This window comes from Larimichthys crocea, chromosome I (assembly GCF_000972845.2).
Source record: "Larimichthys crocea isolate SSNF chromosome I, L_crocea_2.0, whole genome shotgun sequence".
NCBI classification, from domain to species: domain Eukaryota; kingdom Metazoa; phylum Chordata; class Actinopteri; family Sciaenidae; genus Larimichthys; species Larimichthys crocea.
The window spans coordinates 38,823,741-38,846,069 of record NC_040011.1 but is presented as its reverse complement, the minus strand read 5'-3'; the positions used below and the strand labels follow the sequence as shown (position 1 = coordinate 38,846,069).

The window sequence follows — 22,329 nt, the reverse complement described above, 5'->3', positions numbered from 1 at the left end:
TTTCTAAGTATATATTAAACAACAGCCACAATGATCAGAGGACTTTTCCCCCCCACCCCCACCCACAACGAGTAAAGCTGAATCACAAGCTTACAGCCACTGCAAGTCAGACCATTACGGCTACCATCACACACCACTTTACATCTCCAAATCACATGGCGTGCAAGCTTAGGATACACAATGCGGGGGGCAGAGTGAGGCAATGGCACAACCGTGATGTCGAGTTGTTAGTTTGGAAAAGTTACGCAGTAGTGTCGATTATGCAATTTTTGCTGTTCGGTTTAATTTAACTATTTTACACGAGCCGTCGTGGCTGTTGCAATGAAAAATAGAAACAGAGCACGTTTCACAGTAGTATATATTTTTTGTTTCCTTTTTGTCATTGTTTGTTAAATACATACATAGAACAAGACAAATGGCTTCTACAATGAGGGAAGTCTTGCTGGTGCAGTCAGTCACGAAAAAAAAAAGAAAAAGAAAAGCTGTTCCACCATCGATGAGTTAATTGTTCTACTGATCAAACGGATACATCAGCCAACAGTGACTTTCAAGCTACGTGAGGCTTTTATTACATTATGGAAGAGTAATGGGGGGGGTCACAATCAAGAGTTCAATTCAAGACAGACCTCCACGCTTCCCTTCACCAGAAAACAATAAACTTTCAATACAGTTTGTTAATCTGTTGTTTGTTTGTTAATCGTGTATAATAGAAGTTTATTACCATCCTGTAATCAAAAACTACCTATCTATACCATGTACCCACACTCACCCATTCATAATCATTCAACTGCTTCTGTCACTAAAAAGGAAAAAAGAAAAACGAAGCAGTCATCCAACTCAAACAGTCGATAAAGCTGAGAAAACAAACACTATAAAGTATTACATACTTTAAAAAGATAAGCCTATAACTGCAGACATTTGCAAATGAGCTTCGATGAATGATCCTTTTCTCAGAGGTGCTTCTTCGTGAGGATGTTCTCATTACTGACAAACTCCTCACTCTACTACAGGTTGTAGTTGGACCACCCCCCTCCCCTCCCACTTGGACTCTATATATTACTCAAAGTTGGAGGGTCCGAGGTGGGTTTACGAGATGGCCAAGGCTGTCCAGAGGAGCACTGGGATAAAACCTTAATGCTTAGAATAACAGGCCAAGAGGCCAGGGACAGAGGAAAAAGGGCCAGAGCAAACGGCCCTGGAAATGCAAAGAGCTCCAGGGAACTTCATCCTTACTCGTGATGAGAGTGTGCGGTATCAAAAGTAGATCTGCTTGGCGTGTGACGGATTCTGCTCCATGGGGCAGTATGGACATTTCAACCTGAGGACGAGACAGGGAGGGTGAGGAGAGGAGGAAGAGGATGTCACAGTGTTTAATGTGCTCCGTTACTCACACAACCTTACGCTACCACACATGGCACGAATCAATCAACTTACTTCCCAGCATTAGTCAGTTTGTTGAGGGCATCTCTGGAGATGACGTGGCCACAGATGAGCTTCATGGGTGGATTGCTCTCTGAGGTCTGCTGCCTGAGGATCGGACAGGCGAACACAGAGTGGTACCAGCACTTCTTCCCCAGGTCAATTTCAATCTACGTAAAAAAAGAAAAAAGATAAAAAGGGTGAATCAACTGAACGGTGGAACAGAATTAAAACAAAGATGAAAATTCAAGAAGACTCTTACAGGTAGCTCATCTTTGTGTGTCCAGACTCCGCTGCACTGTCTCTGCTCTATCACCTGCTTGATGTTCATGAGCACTGGTAAGGCCATACAGCCTGATGCAAAACTGTAGAGAAACAGACATCATGATTTTCATCTTGAAATCAAACTAATTGTTTTAACTCGAGTCTCAACTTTGGTATACAAAAAAAAAGGAAATCAAGAGCAGTCATCTTGTGTGTTTGTCCATGGTTTTTCGAACCTAACACTGAGTGGAGACTCTACAGAGAGGCCCAGTAGAGCACAGGCATCTCTGGTGAAGATGTTGCAGATCTCGGCCCACTGATTTGTCTCCAGCAGACTGCGGTACGGAGAGTTCTCAATGCCGTGACGCAGGTAAACCAGACTGCCCATCAGGATCTGAATATCTGCAGGGACAAAAAAAAAAAACACACAGGCGTGGAACAACAACAAACAACACTGTATGAGTACTGTGGGGTTGGCGTCAATGCTTTAATTCCCTTTTGGACTCAGAGTAACAGTAGAAAGCTACAAAAGTAAAATAAAGTTATGAATAAAAATAAAGCTGCCATTGCACAGTGCACCTTAACAATATTACTGTGTTGTACAGAGATATATACAGATGCATTCCTCTGTCTTGCAGTGTGAGTATTGCTATAATATAAACTGTAAATAGTTGTAGAGACTTCAGGGTATCAAATTCTTTCAAATTTAAGAAAAAACGTGTAACCCGCCTCAAGTGAAGCCTCTGTGTGTTCGTGTCAGGAATGTCACAATGATGCCACTGTATACCTCTCTGGTGTTGAGAGGCGAAGGGCTGGAAATGCCTGGCATACTGCAGGGCCTCCATCTGGTTGCTGATTCCCCCACTGAGCAGGCTGATAAAGTACAAGCGGTGCAACTTGAATTCTAGGCTGCTGTTCAGGTCCAAAAGGCGCTGCCGATTCGTTACAGCCCACCTAAGGAGACAGAGACGTGAATAAGTGGAGTCAACTGTGTCGACACTTATAATATGATGATCAGCACCCTAAAGGGAGTTTTTTTTTTAATTATTATTATTAGTGTGTGTTCAAAAGTGACATGAGTAAAGTAAACCAATTTAGGCTTTATAGTAGTGGTAAATAAGAACTTTTCTTTCTATGAATTTTTTCCCATGCTACATTTTTATTAATAAACCTTTCTGTATGTCTTGTAGTGCTTTTTTAAAAATGTCTATCTTGATCTCTGCCAATGCCTGAAAGCTGTCAAGTCATTTTTTTTCCCCCTTTGCAAAGATGATGAACGTCCAGACACAGATAACGGGTAAAAAAATAAAAATAAAACATACTCTAGTGCCGGCCTGAGGTCCTGCATCCTCAGAGCTTCGAGGATTCTGTTTAGCTCCAGGAAAGGCTGCTTCATACTCATGTCTATAACTACGCCAGACTCCTAGAAAACAGACAAAGGAATTTTGAATTACAGGGATGAATTGTCCTGACAAGAAACAAGGATCACACTAGATCTGACACCTCATAATATTGCTTCAGTTCTTTCATTTCAGGTTCATGCTCATACCTGACAAAGGTCCTCTGCTACACTGAGCATCCCTTGTCTGTACAGGTGCTCCACAATTGTCTCACTCAGGTATTTCTGTCTCTCTGGGGTGTCCCACACTGTCTCTGCCACGACTGCACTGATTTCTGCGTCGAAATTCTGCAGAGAGGCATATTAGAGGTTAGGTTTACAGCATGTATGCCACATGTTGAATGTTATAGAAGGGTGCTGCCTGTCAGTCCGTACCCTGTCAATGGCTTTGCCCACTTTTGACACGCTGCCATGGATGTCCTTATGTCGGGAGGCTAGCATCTGCACTGTTTCTTTGATATTCTTACAGCACTGTGCCATAGTCTGGGATAGGACTGTTAAGTCTGCATCTTGTACTCCTGCAAGACAGAAAAGGGAAGTCTTCACTGTGCATGCAAATGGGAATATAATGAAACCTAGGAACCTTTTCATCACTGATGGGGAAATTAAATTCAAATTTCACTTCATGTTCATCGTTTTTTCTTTACCAAATGCAACTAGCTGTCCTCGTATCTCGCAGACACTGCGCAGGAGCTCGTCTAGCCTCTCTTCAGACTGGTGGCCGTACATTACGAAGCGATGGAGCACTTTCTCCAGCTCCCGCTCGACACACGCACACTGTTCCATGGTTCAGACTGGAACACTCACGCACACACACACAACAACACCTAGAACAAGAGAGAAATACAGGTCAACAGCTGGGAACAATTAACACAGCCCAGCTCATACTGGATTTTTAAAAGGTGGATCCAGATATTTTAAAGTTTGTTTTTTTTAGGGCTGAAACATTGCTTTGCACATTTAAGAAGCTTGAACGTGGCGATGTGACATCATCTTGTTTACAAATGACATTTGCAATAAATACATTTGACGGACTCGTCATTTCAGCTCTGTTTGTTCTTTGCTTTTTACCTCGCCACAGATCATAACAAATCAATTTTACAAAAATGAAATTGAACAAAGATATGTACAGTTGTCCCTCACTATAACGCGGTAATTTTGCATGCTTTTTTTTTTACAGCGTACTGTAACGTGCATTGTGTACGGCGTCCTGATTAGCTAAGCGAGTACTGTACAAAATGCGTTGTATGTTCTGCACTCGGAAAAAAACACCTGCACCAAGGCCTTCAGAGGAAAAAGCTGTTACAGCGGAGCGATGCCTGGACAAAGAGGCACCGTCAGAAGAACTGTGAAATACGGTTTCATTTACTAATACAGTATTGTACTTATTTTTGTTAAATCTGCGAAAGTTTGAACTTTGAGAGTTTTTAAATAAAAGAGAAATGTGAGAAAATGTTAATGCCTGTCTGAGAAAAGTGTATAAAAGTGTGTGGTTAGGGGTTTTACGGCCTTAAAACATGTATAATATAATAATTGTAAAAAATAAAGCTGATTACTTCGCGGATTTCGTCTATTGCGGGTTGTTTTTAGAACGTATCCCCCACAATAAACGAGGGACCACTGTACTCGGCGTGACCTTTTCATGTTAAAAAATAAACTTGACAGTGCTTTGTAGTGATAACACTACATCAAACATATGTTTTATCTTCATTTCTGAAGTGCAAATTCACCCAGTCAGCCAACAGATATTAATAAATTAACCCAGCTCTTAATGGATATGGACATTAAGACCAGGTGTGTGGAGGAATTAGACTCTGGTTCACTTTGCTCTCAATTGTACATACAGGTATAGACATAAGTACAGTTTAGGTACAGGTAGGTGCAAACATAAGATAAAAAACATGAAACATATACACATTTAAAAAGCTATATATATATATTTGCATAAATATAGATATATTTGGACATAAGTATCTGTCTATAGACATTTGTAGACTGGGTAAACAACTGGTTTATGTATATTTTTCTTTGTTTATTTCTTTTATACACTTGTTAAATCCCCCTCATGTCCTTTGGTACATACTGTATGGCCTGGCCTGTGTTGTGTTTGTAATACAACAACAAATCTTGATTACTAACTAACTAGGATCCACTCTCATTGTTCAAATGTCACAAACACAAGTTGCCTGCAGTGTTTGAACTAACTCAATCTCTGTTGCAGGTGTCACGTTTGACAGCTGCATGAATTCATCTTTTTTTTAAAACAAAGGAGACACAGCACTGCCCTGTGTGAAAGTTTGGCCCTGGTGTAACACTGCTAACCACTAACAAGGCCTTTAACAACATTAAAACACGGACACACACACAGAGACTCTGCGGCCTGCTGTTTACTACCGTAAACGTCTCATCCAAAGCTAAATATAATTCAATCATCAGGTGACAAAGGGCTGTGTTGATCAGTGGTTTGCTTTGAGCGGCTAGATACTCTTATTATCTTTTTATTAACACGTCAAATCATTTTTTAAGTGTAGCTTTAACTCCAGACACAGAAAATGTCCACCTAGCAGTTACCGTAATAACGGCAGCTACATTTGTGTTTTAACGCTGAAATGCTGAGTTTAGTATCCGTCACTGCTGACCGATAACGCGTTCATATGAAACGCCACACGCTGCTGATCGTGTGTTTTTTTTATTTTATTTGTTGTTGTTGGTATTTATATAAACAAAGCTGCCGCACAGCTAACGTAAACAAACGGCATCGACATTAGCTCGCAGCTAACTTAGCTCGCCGATGTTAGCCAGCTGCTGAACCGACGAGGCCCCAAAATAATCCGAGCAGAGAGCTGACAGCCGCCGCTCCTGTGCCGCCTCAACACCTCACACGTCTGTCCACATCCAACTGATTTTTTTTTTCTAAAGACACATTTTAAATAAACGACACTCACCTCTCCTGCTAATTAGTTAGCAAACATTAGCCACTTGCCTGTTATGGCAACACTCCACTAGCCGCCGTAATGCGGATGTTCCTGTGTCGCATGCTGCGTTAGCTCTGCCTTTCACAATAAAAGTCTTTTTTTTTCTCTGCGACATCCAGTGACTAACAGTACTGATGCATCACCATGTAAACAACATTTTGCACTGGAAAAGCCCAACGCCCCTCCTCATACTACCTCTTGGTTAATCTTTAATCTTATCTTTTGAAAAAGTTAAACATTTCCCTAAAAGGCTCAGCAGCTGATTTCTATAAAAGATGCCAACCTCTCATCACACATGTTAATAATACCCTCACCTATCTGGACCCCGACTGAATCGATCTGATGCATCCAATCTCTTTTATTTATTTTTTATTTTTTATTGTATTTACTTATTTATTTTCTTTTAGCAAACATACTGGGCATCCTGTATTTATTTATCTATTACCTTTATTATTATTGTCAGTCTTCCTCTTTCACCTCCCTGGTTCTTTGTTCTAATGTTCCATTTAAAAAAGAAAAAAGAGTGGAAAACAGCTGTGGAATAACTTTATATTTTGTACTGATACTTGTATAATGCTGGTGTCCAATAAAAAAAAAATCTAAAAAAACAAACAAAAAAAAACAACATTTTAGTTTTTAGCTGCTCAAAGTAGAGGAAATTATTTTATATAGCCTACTATATATACTTATCTTTCTCAGTAAAATACTATATGGGATTAATAAAGTATTTCTGATTCTGATACTGATATATACTACTGCTAATGTAGGCCCAGATCATAACTATCTGAGGTAAGACAGGGGCGTCCAAACTGTGAAGATCATTAAAAATGAAAAAATTAACATACAAATGCACTGTTCTGTAACAATTTTTTCATTGTCACAATTATCTTTTTATCTTTTTTTATTGAAGTGTTTATTTCGAATATGCAAACAAAAATAAAACGAAAGTAAGGCAAAACATTTAGACATAGAAATACATATTCGAAAACGAGTGAAAAGAAGAATGACTTATAAACTCCCACCCCTTCTCTTTAAATAATGAATGACACTTATAAACTCCCACCCCTTCTCTTTAAATAATGAATGACACTACCAAGGTTCCTTGCAACTTGTTTAGATATACCTGATACTTATAGATAAATAAAATATATCCCTGACTTTGCATTACAAAAAACACAAACATAAAACCTACATATACACTATTTAAAGTACATACACTTTTTTAAAATGACAATGTAACCAAATCGAAACCAATCAGGCGTGAACAAATCCAAAAACCAGTTTTGCTTTCTTTCACATCTGGAGTCGGATAACAAAGAACAAATTGTCGAGAATACGTTAAACTTGCATGAAGTTGATACAAATCTGAACCTCATGTTCATTTTAAACATGACTTATTATGAGTAACGCAAAGTCCATTAACATTTAAGTTTAAAACGTATCACTCTTGCTCTTGTCTTTACCAAAATCATTCAGAAAGTAATATTCTGTGTCACATCCACAGATATATAACACCAGCAGTTATGTCCTTAGAGGTTCAAATGCTTCGTTATGTCAACCAAAAAAGACAAATCTTCCAGCTATACAGTATCTGACAATCCGAGTAGGCCATAAATAATAAATTATTAAAATGAAGCTTTGGGCTATACATCCCTGGTGTAAGAGGACTTCACAAAGCATGACACCAATCACAACCAGAGCCCAACCAGAGACTCACAATTTTCTGGCCCATGTTTTTACCTTAAACTATCTCATTTGTCTCAGGGACGTTTTTCTGGACGTCAAACAGCATATACACTTAATATTAATGTTAATATCTCATCAATAGAGAGATTGGATGGATCACACAAAAGTTGGACAATTTATATCGTCTGTTATGTTAGTCTATTCAATCAAGATCAAAATCACGGTTTACAATATAATTATAGTTTAGAAATTGCTTTGGAAAAAGATGATAACTGGGCCAGATTTCATGAAATGCTGAAAATATATTTTTCTTGTGCACAATAGAGATGATTGGACTATTTAGCTCTTGATGTCAGGACGTACAGGTGTTCTTCTGTGTGGACGATGTCCCGTTTTGATTGGTGAAAGCTGAAATGTAATTTAAGTTTTGAAACAAACATATTCTCAGATATTCCTCAAAATACACCAACATCGCCGTCATGAACTTGAGTGAAAGTGAATGAGTGAACGATGCCTGAATGTTTTTTGACCTGTTGTGTAGTGTTCAATCATCACACAGCTTGTACTGCTTGAAATGCTCTTGGTCGTTAGTATGGTGTTATATTTTCAACAGAGAACAAAGCTATTTGTCATGGAGTTGTGTGTGCATGCCCTGCGCCCCATGATATGCAAACTCATAAACTAGCAGATTAATGAATTAATAAACTTAAACTGCTGGTTTCATATGTACACAGGATACTGTGGTTATTTTGGAGAAGTCGTGTTATTGGTTACACATGAGTTTATCCATGAATCCATGGTTCACTGTGCGTAAATATTCAGACAAGTACAAGTGCGTCAAAAATGGCCACCACTGACAACCAAAAAACTAACAAATATCTAATATTAGAAACGTGGCCTGTATAGAGTGGCAAAGTTAATCTCATCCTTAAAGAGCAACTAGGTCAGTTCAAAAAAGATAGATTTGAAATGTGATCTTGTGTTTATATTCTCTCTGTTTACTAGCACTTTAATAACCGATCATGAGACTGAAGTGTTTAGCACCATATCCTATTATATGGAACACAGACAGCAAACGTCGCCGTATTTAAAAGTTTGTTTTATCATCGGCCATAAGAAAGTGCTTTGCCTGACAGCGTTTGACATCTGCACAACACGTGGACACAGTCTCTCTGTCAAGCCCTTTGGTTTAGAAGGTTATTATACACATATCCACTTATAGATGGCCACGCAGTGTATTGTTAATGCATGGCTCACGGTGTGTTGCATTGCTGAAGGTGGGTGAGGTCTTCAGACTTCAGGCCAGTATGACTAATCTATCAGTGATGTAGACTAAAGCTCCCCATTGCTGAGGTGCCTGGCATTCTTTCCCTCTGAGTCTCCCTCCAGTCCACTGTGCTGCCATAACCACAGAGGTTCAAATTTATCAGTGCTTCTGCACACTAGTCCCCGCTATCGCACATCCAACACATACACATTTACACATGCATGCACACCAACCTTTATTGTACTGAAAGACCATGTTTTACACTTCCAAGTAACATCTGTGTTTATTAATAACACAAATAGTGCATGTCAGTTTATTATATGAGTTCCAGTCATATCATCCATCCTCTCCTTAGTACCTGTTAAGAGTTCAGAGGTGCGATGATTCATGTTTGCCATGCCATTAGAGCCTCCAATGAAACATGAAATCGCTCACAGGATATCTATGAAATGGGATCTGGGTCTATAAACACTAGTCTATAAACAATAATGAGTTTATACAGAATTAATGTGATGTAAAAAGAAGAAGATATATAGCTGTTGTCCACCGAGGTCGAGGAATCAGTTGCCAAACTAGAAATGTGTGCACCTCTGGCAATGTACGACAGAAAACGGGGATAAATTTCATACGCATGATGCCATGCATATAACAAATTGTTGACTTTCCAGTGATGAGAGTAATCTTTGATCAACCCTTTGATACAAGAGATATAATACACCTTCAATGACAGCCTTATGCAACTTTCAACAAGATTTTCCATTGGCTCCCCTCAATGACTTAATGGCTGAGAATGAATGGCAATCTCATGAGGTATTGGGTTAGGAACAAAGGGCTTATCTAGAGGGCAACTCACCATCAAACATGCCCAGACTGCTTTAATGTGGCTCAGAGGGTGTTGCTATTGTAGCAACAATATGTACAGTAAAAGACATAATCCCTTTTGTTTTGACAGTTTTACTCAAAAGGATTTGTCATGTGTTGTCACATAACAAGCAAGCTTAAATGTGAGTTCAAAATAGAACATTTCCAATGGCTGTAGTGGTCCTGGAACATTAAATATCTGGATAAATATCCAGATATTCAGATGAAAAACATGGCTAAAAACATGTGAGAGCCCCTCGCTGATGTGAGGGACTCTCACATGTTGCTCGCGACCAGGGGTTCTCCATGTGACCTGTCAAAGTTGGGTGGTCTATGTTAACCTTTGACCTGTCGTACCCCAGCTACACCTTGGCCCCTATGCACACACAAACAACAGACATACACACAAGCATGCATTGACTAAACCCTCACTGTCAAAAAATAACCCAATATCTAACAGTTAAGTGGACAATGTGTCTGCTGTACTTCAAGCTCTGTATTTCCCCCTTCTTTCCCCACCAGTGTGCCCAGGCAAACAGCTAAAGCCATGGCTATCTGGCCCTGATAGTATGGGTCTATATATAGAGAAGCCCTGTGACTGAGCTGGCTCTAAGTGTCAGATTCCAGGCGCACTCCTCCGTCCTGGCCGGATCAGCACCTGCTGCTAACTATAAACCCACCCACCCCCAGTACTGCACCCTAACCCAGCACACACAGGAAAGCCAATGTCCAACTAAAACCCAGCCTGGAAAAGAAAAAGATCCAGGTTAAACTCAGTAAGCAATTTCCCAGAGGCCGGGACTTGGTGGGAGGGGTAGAAATAGAGATGGGAGCATGAGAGGATGTAATGGGTCTGAGCAAGATGCCATTTTTGCTTTTTCTATTCAAGTCTGATACATGGCAGTGTCTTCTGCATTCTGAAGTTGTCTAGCCAGTGTGGCACTGTCAGACTGAGCTGTACGGAGCCACTCAGTCCTGAATTCAGCTGTGGATTTTGAGAGACAGTTCGCTGGATGAGGGGGAGATATTGCAACACTAAGGAACTCAATGCCCTTGGGAAATCCTCATCATTGGCCAAAGGTACAGTACCAATTTCATTCCTGTCTGCACAGAGAGCAGGCTCTCTTTCTGTTAGGCAATGTGGAAACTTTAGATACAGGGTATTGTGCAGAGCTAATTCAGCTGTCTAAGTTGCATGTCATATATATATATATATATATATATAATGTCTTGTCATGAAATCTTGTGATTTTTTTAAGCACATGGAGAAATGCACTGAATTACTGGTGTCAACTAAATATTTTTAGTCAGCTTAAAGTGAATCTTTGTGTTTATTTCAAGTCGCTTGCTACCTCTTATTTAGGCACAGTAACAGAGATATTTATGGCCTTTTGGAGATTTACAATATGTCTCTACAGTATTCTCAGAAATGTGTGTGTTAAAACAGAAGCAATGCACAATGCCTCTACATTTAGTATGGCACATAGAGTTTGCCTGTGACTAGTGACATAAATGAATGAGCTATACACCCTCCAGGTGACCATATCTCATTTCCAGCCCAGGAACAGAGCCGAGAGCAGAGTAGCGGAGCAGACTGGACTGGCCACAGTGAGAATTTGGAGCTTGTGGACGAGCGATGGACAGCTGGACTCTCCAGGGGGACAGCTACTCCTTCCTGCGCAGTGCGCCTCGCACCTTTTCCCTGTGTCATCGAGACGGCACCCCCAACCACGTTGAAATCTTTGATATCATCAACGTGCCCACTCAGCGTAGTGCAATATCCGAGACTACCTGCCTCTGTGACATTTTTGGAGACGACTGTGAGTCATCCTCTCTCTCAAGCAGCCCAGCTGTAGGGGCTTTTGTCCCTTCCCAGAGGGAAGTGGACGGGACAGCTGCTGCATCACCCCTGGTGGATGACCTTAACGACTCTTCAGGCTCTTATCATACTGCACCAGGCTCCAGTGAAGGCGAGGAGGGCTTTGAAGATTCAAACGAAAGGATTCACAGCCCCCTGTTGCAGAGTGAGTCTTCAGAGAGGAGGCAGCCAGAGAGCAAAGGACTGAGCTCAGGGCATCCAGAAGTTTCTAAGGATAGTAGCCCAAATTTGGAAGCAATAAGTAAATCACCAGTACCTCAGCTTTGCACAGCTAGCCCATCTGAAGTCCTCAACTCTGGTGAGAGGACCCCCTCTCCTGGACATAACAGCCCCTATACTCTGAGTCCAGAGCCATCAACGTCATCTTTATCTTGTTCCTCGGTTGAAAAAAGATGTTCGCCATCACCAACGAATCCTAAAGTGCATTTAGAAGCTGAACCAAGGAGAATCACCCCTACTTTCAAAGATAGACATAACAGCCGCTCACATCAGTCTTTAACTCCAAGTCCCTCCCCTGAACCTAGGAACTGTGTCAGCTCAACCTCTTCTGAATCACTGAACACGCAATCTTTATCTGAGTTCAGGGTAGCACAAGTCTCACCTGAGCCAAGGAGCAGCTATTTTAATCAACACAGCAGCCCCTCACCTGAGCCCACAGCCAAAGATTTTTCACTAGATTTTATAGAACCAGCGTTTGAATCCAGACCCATCCTTTCATCTCCTTTACCTTCATCCAGTAGTACAGAGTTATCATTCCAGTCAAGAGAAACACTGGTATCTCCTGAGCTGAGGAATAGTCCCTACACTTCTGATACTCAAGCATCATCACCTTTTCCTGAGCTAAGAAGGAGGATTTCCCTACCTGATCTTTTCAGCAGAGGCTCCACACCTGATATTGAAGACTCTACCCACACCCCTGAGCTGAATTCAGGTCTTTCGACTGCAGAGAGAGACACCCCAATTACACCTGAGAGCCAAGGTGCGAAGTTATCACCTGAACCTGTCAGTGCTGTGTCAACACCTGCTCCACGATACACACCTCCCTCACCTGTTACTTCAAAAACAACATCTCCTGAGCTTGTGGAGAGTAGTGTCTCGCCTGAATTAAGTCACACAGCTCCCCCACCAAGCCTGCTTAGTGCCGCGTCTCCAACTAAAGCCAGAACAAGAACTCCCTCTCCTGGCCCCTCATATAAAATAAGAGACATTTCAACATCTTCTGAAACCCAGGTGTCTTCACCTGTGGTAAGTTATAGTTTATCCCCATCACCTGAAGTGAGAAGCAACTGTTGCTCTCCCATTGAGCACAGACATACTTCTCCTTCTCGCTCACCTGAAATCAGAATTACAGCATCATCACCTGAGGTCAATAGGAGAGAGTGGTCTTCTGAAGTGGCGACATCAGCCTCTCCTCTCTTAGACCCTCACTTTGACTCTGTCTCATCAAGAAGCCGCACTTCATCGCCTCATATCACAGGGATTTCTTACTCTGTTGTTCAGCCCGAGGACAGGAATAGTCCACCATTTCCAGAGCTTTCTCGTCTCTCCACTCCTGAACCTGATAGGACACTTGTGTCCCCTGATGCAAGGAGCTTAACCCCGAGCAGAGACAGTATACAGAGCAGTATAGCAGAGTCCATTGGAACACCACGAGACTCACCTCATATATTAGGCTTGTCTGTCCTGCAACCTGAAATAACTCTGCCCCATCAACCCAGGTACAAAACACCTTCACCTCAGCCAAAACATCAAACTCCCTCACCTGAACCAAGACATCAAACACGTTCATCTGACCAGTATCAGAGTCCCTCACCTCAGCACAGAAGTAAAGAGCCATCACCTGTTGCCCCTTCTCCAGAGCAGAGGTATCACCAGCATTCACCAGCAAACCTTTCTACAGAATACAGCCCTCAGTATACACAGCCTAATCCTCCTCTAATAAATACACCTGAGATTGAGAGGGATTTCTCTTCAGCTGATATTACAGAAACACAGTACCCCACACATTTGGAAAAAGAGAGTGTGTCACCATTTGAGTTAGACAAGGGAGACAAATCAGATCAAAGCGGATCGCCAGTGGTGGCAGTGGTTTGTTCACCTGTATCTACTTCACCTTTCTTAGCTGAGGAAAAGGTTAGCAGTGCACTGAGTCAACAAAGCACAGAGAGAGAACCAACACCAAATCTTCAGGATAACTCAAGTGTAGACTTCTGTGAAGAAACAGAAGCCATTGGTCCCACTTTGTTTCAGAAAGAAGACCGCTATAATAATCCTCAAACTGAAACTAAGTCTCCTTCCCCTAATATTTCAGTCTCTAAGAACAGGAGTCCAAGCAGTTCCCTTGACCACACTACTCCATCCAAATCACCTGTGCAGATACCGGAAAATCCACAGCCTAAACTGACGACTCATTCACTATCTCCTGAAAGCAGTTGTTCATTAAAACCATCTTGTACACGTGAGCGAGCAAGAAAACAGCTGACAACCAGTGTCCGACACGAAAACAGAGAGAGGTTCACAGAGGACATGGCCCACCATGTAAACAGAAGGCGGACTCCTTCTCCACCACTGACCAGGTTTACACCTGTCCACATCATCGCCCCTGAGAAGCCTTACAGACAGTGGCAGAACAGAAGACATAGCCCATCTCAGGTTGTAGCATCCCCACCAAGTGGTAACTTAAAGAAGGTGGTGACAAATAGGGAAAATCCCAATGTTGCCCCGGTTGACAATAATAGCCAGGCCCACTGGGTCAGGCAAGAAACGCAATTGGAGATGGAGAGGGAAATGCAGCTGGAGGTGGATAGAGAGGTAGGTAGAGAGAGGCAAATGGATAGGGAGATGAGGAGAGAGAGAAAGAGGGAGGAGCGCCTTCCTGAAAAGGGGAAGGGGTGGCAGGGGGGCGGCAGTTACAGAGGGGAACAGGTTGAGCTGTCATTCAATGCCAGGAATAGAAAAGGGCCTGCGAGTCGCAGAGCAGCTCCCACAAGCAGAGAGACCCGCCAGGGACTGCCAACAGTGCATTCCTATCCAGAGAGCTTGCTTGCCACCAGACAGCTACAGCAACAACAAAGTCTGCTTAGACTTGCTTCCCAACAAGACACCAGGGGCGGTGCTTCTAGCAGACGGCTTCAACCTCCTGCACCCCACAACAAGAGCAGTGCTACTGGACGTGTGTCTGTAAACAGGCCTAGCCGGAGTTCCAGCTCCAGCATGGGAAGTGAGCTTGATGAGGCAGACAATGAGGTGAAGTGGTTTACAGACTCGGCTTTCAGCAGCCTATCAAGCCCAGAGATAGATTACCTTGATATGTACAACTCCAGCCACCGTTCATCTACCAACATTTCTCAACCATCTACCCAGGAGAGCCCAGCTGGGGTCAATGCTGCCTGGCTGGCGTATGCTGACTTCCGGGGTTCTGCGTCAAAGCTGGACAATGATGAACTCTCCTTCCAGCAACCATCTGCGTACAACTCAGACGGCCTGGATCCGTCAAGGCGCTATGAGATGGGCAGCTTTGAGTGTGTCGATGTGGCCGTGGAAAGAGAGGACACCAGAAAGGTGAGAAGAGGAGTACCAAAGAGACAGATCCAGCTGAAGAGAAAGGATAGTGCTGAAGGGAAGCAGGGTGAGAGCAGTGAAAATAGTAGTCCTGGAGTACCAGGGATGATGGAAAGCCCCTCTCTGGAGACTCATTCTAGAGAGACATTTGTAAGACAACACAGTACTCCAGCAGCAATGCAAGAAAGCTACGCTTCTGAACGCAGCCCTGAGCCCAATCAACAAAATGAAAGAAGATCCAAACTCCAGAAGTCAGTTTCTCTAGATGAAACATGCCCTAAAACCAAGATGGCCACTTGTCTCATCAAAAGTGTGTTGTCCAAGAAGATGCAACCTATTGAGCAAACAGGAGACGAAGTAAACCCAGCTTTTGTGGAAAACAGCCCACCAACAGGGAGTACAATGGCACCACCTAAAGTGTCTCCAAAACCCACCACACATCATCTGTGTTCCAGTCTTCAGTCAGATTACAATCTTTCATCTGATGGTCTTTCTATGAGAGGAGAACCAAGCGTAAAGGATGATGGCAAACCACCAAAAAGCTTTGGAGTGAGATCCAGGCCAAGTTCCTCCAGCAGCAGTAGAAGTGTTACCTTTTCACAGACTGAAAGTGAGGAGGCTGATTCTCAAAGCAGGAATGCAACCCCATTAAGATCTGAAATGAGATCAGAATTGAAAGTGCCATTTGATAGTAAACAGTCAAGAAATGGAGTACAACAAGCAGATGACAGTAAAACATGGGACGGATTGGAGGGTGGTGACTCAGCAAATGCCACTGCCGGGAACACGGGAGCTCCTTCTGCCACTGGAGCCAGCAGCACAGAGGCCAGGGCGACAAATAGAGACCAGGAATGTGAAAACACAGAGGACCATAAACAACTGCAACAGGGTGACAAGGGCGCCTACACATCAAAAACACAGGAGATTACACTGAAAGCCGTGGAGAAAAAGAAAGCCTCTCTAAATGTCTGTCTCACACCTGAGGAGGAACACAAGCCTGAAGCTTCCTCACCAGATTTGTCTTACAGAGAAAGGGAAGAAAGGGTAGAGACTATTGTAGATGAGAAAACAGAGGAAGAAGAAGGAAACGTGAATAGTCAAGTTAAGGTCCCTATTCACAAAGTTAGAGATGTGAGACGACTTGTAAAAAATACTTATAATCTGTCCTTCAAGGCAACTAGCACTGTAACAACGTCAAACGTGAATGAAGAAAGGGTGGGGAATTTTAATGAGGAAAGGCAGGAAGAAATAAAAGAGGAAAGGAGGGAAGAGGTCATAGCAGGGGAGGAGAGGGAGGTAAGGCAAGAAATAAGGAGAAAGGAGAAGGAAGAGGTGGAGAGGAAAGAGGAACATACAGAGGAGGTAAAAGACTCAAAGCTGCTAACCTTATCTCCCCCTCTTCAGAGCAAAGGAAATCCTCTGCCTCGTCCTCAGCCCATGCAAATAGAATACAAGGCTGTGTGCTGGAAAGAAGACAAAAATAAAATGTTGTGCAGCATGGACGACTCAGAGAACCTACGTGAGAAACACCAGGCTTCTCCAAAGCATTTCACAGAGGTAAGCAGAGAATCAGAGAAGTCTTTGAATGCTAGCACAGAGAATTACACAACAGGAGACACAGCAATTGCCAAGTCATGTCAACATGACTTAAACACACCAGCAGAAACACAAGACACTATGACACAAATTAATAAAGTGCCAGACAATGAGAGCAAACCTGTCATGGTTAGAACAGACAGAAAACCTCCCATGCTTGGAAGTCTCCCCAGAATGCCCAGTAAGGAAAGAGAGGTGTCCACTGCTGTCGTGTTAATAAGGGATGGATCTAGCAAGACCAAAACATCTGCATCTCCGGCCCAAGAGGAGATTCCCACCTCACTTCAAGCTCCAGCTGCTTCACCTTCACCTAGACCCACTACCCCTGGTAGTACCCATGGTAGCAGTGGCCACTCAGTTTCCATGTTATTAAAGGAGAAAGGCTACCAAGCTGACATTGGAGCAGTAGTGGGTGATAATCAGAATGGGGCTGTAGGTAAAGGGGTTCCCCATAAGCATGTGAACTGCCTAGAGATCCCCCTTCAGACACCTTCAGAAGGAGGTCGGATCGAGTCCCATAGAGAGAGGACCTTCTCCTCCTCATCTACCACATCTGGCCCCACAGCAGTGTCTAACAACACAGACACCCTTACAAAGGCCAGAGAAGATGAAGGAGTTAGCATTAAGCCTACTATAAAAGACACAGCAAAGCAAAGGAGTGCGTCTCCACTAAGGAATACCCTGGAGCAAACACCACCACCTCCCACCAAACAGAAGGATCTAGGAGATTTAGAAGCAGTAAAAAGAATAGATCCAACTTTCCCTCCTAGGTCTCCTGCATTAAGGAGGTTCAGACCACAGCCAATTGAGGTTAAGTCACTGTCTAAAGAAATACAGAAACAAGAGATGCCCACAAACTCTACAGGAAACAACCGCCCTCAAACTATTGAAGTTAAATCTATAGCTAAAAATTCCCAAAAGCCAGTTGTGCCTCCAAAACCAAGCTGCAAATTTAAACCTGCAGATTTGGGAGCAGTGCCAAATGACACACAGAGAGCATCAGCAACAGCAACAACAACATCGACTGTTAAACCACAAGGTGAGGAGAGGTCTCAAACAATTGTAGTGTCCTCACCGACAATCTACAGAAAGATTTCCAATGAGTCTACATCGACATCAAACTATACAAGAAAAATAGCCGTATCTGCAGTATCCAGTCTCAAACCTCCACCTTGCAAAACAACAGCAACCACCATCTCCAATCTCTCAAACCAGTCAACTGCATCATCAGAGACAGAGGCATCTCATGACAGAGGTCAGCAGCAAAAGCCAGTGGCCTCACCTCAGAGCTCTAGTTATACACAAAGACCAACAACCTTAGCTACAGCTCGAACATCAGCCACTGGCCCAGGTTTAACCTCAGCTCCAGCTGACCCAAAAGCCGTCCCTGGACCTGCCTCAGCTGAAGCCAGCCAGCCAAGCCAGCCAGCTGTTGTGGATCCAGACAGCCAACCACAGTATCCCAGGACGGCATACCCTCACGAACAAGCTATGCCGGTAACTTCAAACAATACAAAACGACCCACAACTGTTTCCACAACACAAGTGCCAGGATACACACACCAATCATGTCGCAGATCGTTCTCCAGTGAGCACTCCCAGAGAACAGATGACCTCCGTTTTTATGCCTCAGATGACCCTCCAAGTTACGATGAAAGAGAGAGCTTCAGTCCTCTCATGCTCCCAGATCTAACACCCAGGAGGTCAAATAGCTATCAACCCTCATCCCGCTCTCTTCCTTGCTCCTGCACAGCTGGCTGTCCTTCCCACCCTGGCCTCACCCCTCCTCACCATCACCGCAGCCCCCATACCCTCACCCCTCCTGCCCCTTCACACTCTCCAGGCCAGACACTACCTTACCCAGTTGCTCAGCCCCCTATTCGTCCCTACCAGTGCAGACCTGACCCTCAGCAGATAAACTACCAGCCAGGCTCTCCCAAATCAAGTCCTCTTGGTCCAAGCCAGCCAGCGGCTATGTACCAGCCTCTCCACCAGCCTCCTCCCTGCCCTCCCCACCCCTCACTCATGCAGGCCTGCCCAACTGACCGCCCATTGCAGCCACCCCAGCATGTTGATTCCCGACGACCCCCTGTCCACAGATCACCCCAGCAACAGCCACCAGGCATGACTGGGGCTCCTTACAGCGATCCTGGCCACTCTCCTGGCATTCCTCCTATGGATCCCCAGTACCTGTGTGGCCCCCAAAGCCTGGGGCCTTCCTATGGCTCTGAATATGGGGCTGACAGCTCTAGTTTATACTCAGAAAGTAGCTATGGACAGACACCTCGCAGAGTGCTTCTGGATCCTGAAACAGGGAAGTACTTTTATATTGAGGTGCCTGTACAGCCACTGAGAAAAATGTTGTTTGACCCGGAGACTGGCCAATATGTGGAAGTGCTCATCCCGCAGCAAGCAATGTCACATTCAGGCCTTTATCCTCCATCAGCAGCACCTTACCCATCTCTACACAACCCCAACATGTACGCCTCTGCTCCACAGTACATGCCCTATGCAGCTCCTCCTCCGGCCCATCCACAGCCTCAGCCCCAGCCACCCCGATATCCTGAGGCCTCTGCTGCAGCAACAATGCACCCAAGCGGGCCTGGGGTTGGCTACAGGAATCCCTCTGGTCAGGTATCCAAGCCAGAGCCCCAGAACCATCCTCCACTGGACCAGAGCTACCTGGAGAGTATGTATTATGTCCCTACAGGGATGAATGCGAGCCCCAATCCCACCCCACCAGACTATTACCACAAACATCCCCCCAACCTACCCCCAACAGGGGGGAAAAGGTCCTGAAATAGAGGATAGAGGCCGTCTTCCTGGAGCCTGTTGGGTTTTAAATACACAGTTTATAAAAGGGGTGCCTAATGTTAGCCTGTAATGTTATTCGAGTTTTCACATTGCAACTGAAGATAGCAATTCTTTGGTTGTTGTTTTGCTGCTGCTTGTTCTGTGCTTGGCTGCTTTAATAAAACAAAATATATGATTCTTGAGTTAATAGTTTTGAAAATACAAGAGAGTAAGTAACTTTTTTTATGTGGTGTTCTTAAGATGATTGTCTAAATCTGAAATGATCTATTAAAATGTTTGTCATTTTTGTTGCAGGGTAAGAGATCATATTGTAAAGTCAACAGCAATGCACAGGTACTATAAATCAATGGGTTTACTGATATTCTGATGTGTGTACTTTAACAACAAGTATCTCCAAAAAAACTTGAAAATACTCTTTTAAAAGAACCTCATATTTATTTTGTCATTGTGTTTCTCCAATACTGGATGAGTGTTTGTGCACATGATGTCTGCAACAACAGTGCAAATAAAAAAAATCTCACATATGAATCGCTCTTTTTTTCATGCCTCCATCAGCTTGTTTTACAGATGATTTTTGTAGTTCACTTCAGATCATGTAAGTAAATTGCTAAATACTTAATATTTATATCATCTTGTATCATGTAACATTATAATATGAGACATAATAAACCAAATATTAGTTTTAACAGTCCATTAAACAATCTGACTGCAGAGGCAGGTGATAAAGCATGCAAGAGGAAGGTGCTATATTGCTATATTCCCACTATAATGTGCCAAATGTTGGCTGCTGCTTTGAAACTGACTTTGCAAAGATGCACTTTATTTATCCCCAGTCCTCAGCTCTTTCTCTCTCTAGCCGTTAGATGGCGCTCTAACAGTGTGCAACAGCAAAAATGAACCTTAATTTATAATACTGATTTATCAACCAGTGGTTTTGATATTGATTTAGAGTCACTAGGTCACAAAAAAGTTACTTACTTGTCATGAAGACAAAGAAAGCACTGATATTCAGTATAAAGAGGTCTCCTCCATAGGCTTGTATACATTTGTAACAGCTCATTGTATGACGGGGACCACTGGAGGGTGCCACAGACCACAGAGTGGCACGGGAAGTCCCATCCTGAAGGTACGGCTGATCTTCTAACCCCTTTCGTGAGAAGACTCAGTCATAGTAAAACAGTTTAATGATTTCCTGATCAAAACCTGATCCAGTTAACTGAAACCAGAGCCTAATTTGTTAGTCCAAAGGGACAAAAATGGTCTCCCCTTTCTTTGAAGTGGATGGCAATAAAACTAATGAGAGGTCTGACCAGTAGCTGTGAGAGGGGCTTTAGTGTGTGTGTAGTGGTTGTGTGACTGAGTGTGTGCATGTGCCTGATTGAACAAAACACTGTTTCATCTGCAAGAAGCAACTCAAAGCCACAGAAGAGGAACACAAGAGCGCGTTTATTCACATCTGGAGGGGATATCACACTGACAGCACCTGGCAAAATGCGTAGTCTCTGTATGTGGGTCATTTTCAGCACTGGAAATCTACTTCACCGGCACTCTTAAAACAAACACCTTCATCCACAACTGTTAATCGTTAGGAATGTCTGCTGAACCAAAAGAGAGAAGCTATGATGTCCCGCTGTTTAGAAAGAGACGGCTTAATCCCTATAACAGCCAGGGTTTTACTGAGGAGGACACTGAACATGCAAGTCATATAAGTGAGAAGGAACCACCAAGTTTATCAGGTTAAAGTAATCATTGCATAGCAACAGCAACTAAGAACAAACAACAACAACAAAACACCAGTGATAACACACAGTTTTTATATGACCAGATGGAAAATAAAACCTAAAACGTGGAACTAGACATAAAATGTCTTACTAACTCCTTACTACATCCACTGAAACAATCAATGGAATGCAAGTTTTATTGCCATGATCCTGTATTGTCACAACCTGGATAACAATTAGACACACACCTTAGGAACACACACTAATCTGTATAAACCACCTGGCACACCTAATACCATTTCCGGACAAATACAGACACTTCCACACGCCTTCCACCTAAAGCAGCTTTACACAGTTATATAATTTCTTCGATTTAAATCCAGAACCTGCTCAAATCTGACGTAAAAAGACTAAAACTTCTACAACGTTTTTTATGGTAATCCAGCAAATCTGCTTCTTGAAATAGATCCCAACACATTGTGGCTTTATTGTTCAGTAAGTGTCAGTCAGAACCTCCTCATGACAGTCATGACAGAGTTATGTGTTTGTTTAAATTAAAAGATTAAATTACTCTAATAATGTAACGCCTTCCAAATGATCATTGAATCTCAATCAACATTTTCCAGTCACGTCCTCCCCATCATGTCTAACTATGGTGAATTCCAATCTTATATACACACAAAACAGACATCATGACATCATTAGAATAGCTTTGGGCTCTTTCCAGTGTGTCTGTTATTGTTATGATTCTGTGACCACTTTTGTACCCCGCATTGTGAACACACACACACACACACACACACACACACACATACAGACTGCAGGAGTCCCATCATCCATGCCACACCCAGGAATGAGTGGGTGAGTTTGACTACGAAGCCACGTTT

General features: G+C 43.1%; 2 protein-coding genes across 3 annotated transcripts; one reads left to right on the top strand and one right to left on the bottom strand.

Annotated features, from left to right (window-relative positions):
- Positions 1 to 340: 340 nt before the first annotated feature.
- Positions 341 to 6,192, bottom strand: rmnd5b (required for meiotic nuclear division 5 homolog B). 2 transcript variants are annotated; one of them, XM_019268476.2, is made up of 10 exons: positions 6,066 to 6,192; positions 3,730 to 3,909; positions 3,458 to 3,600; positions 3,233 to 3,370; positions 3,006 to 3,106; positions 2,471 to 2,637; positions 1,920 to 2,085; positions 1,682 to 1,784; positions 1,435 to 1,589; positions 341 to 1,318 (listed from the first exon to the last, which is right to left on the bottom strand). In XM_019268476.2, exons 2-10 carry the CDS (start codon positions 3,866 to 3,868, stop codon positions 1,255 to 1,257), a joined length of 1,176 nt encoding a protein of 391 aa, XP_019124021.1. In that variant the 5' UTR covers positions 3,869 to 3,909; positions 6,066 to 6,192; the 3' UTR covers positions 341 to 1,254. The 2 variants fall into 2 exon arrangements, with proteins under 2 accessions (XP_019124021.1, XP_019124020.1); XM_019268475.2 differs by having other exon boundaries at positions 6,028 to 6,151.
- A 4,385-nt stretch (positions 6,193 to 10,577) lies between these two features.
- Positions 10,578 to 20,245, top strand: si:ch73-43g23.1 (serine/arginine repetitive matrix protein 2). Its single transcript, XM_019268410.2, has 2 exons — positions 10,578 to 10,951; positions 11,429 to 20,245. The coding sequence occupies exon 2, from the start codon at positions 11,508 to 11,510 to the stop codon at positions 19,704 to 19,706; it is 8,199 nt and encodes a 2,732-aa protein (XP_019123955.2). The 5' UTR covers positions 10,578 to 10,951; positions 11,429 to 11,507; the 3' UTR covers positions 19,707 to 20,245.
- The last annotated feature ends 2,084 nt before the right edge of the window (positions 20,246 to 22,329 follow it).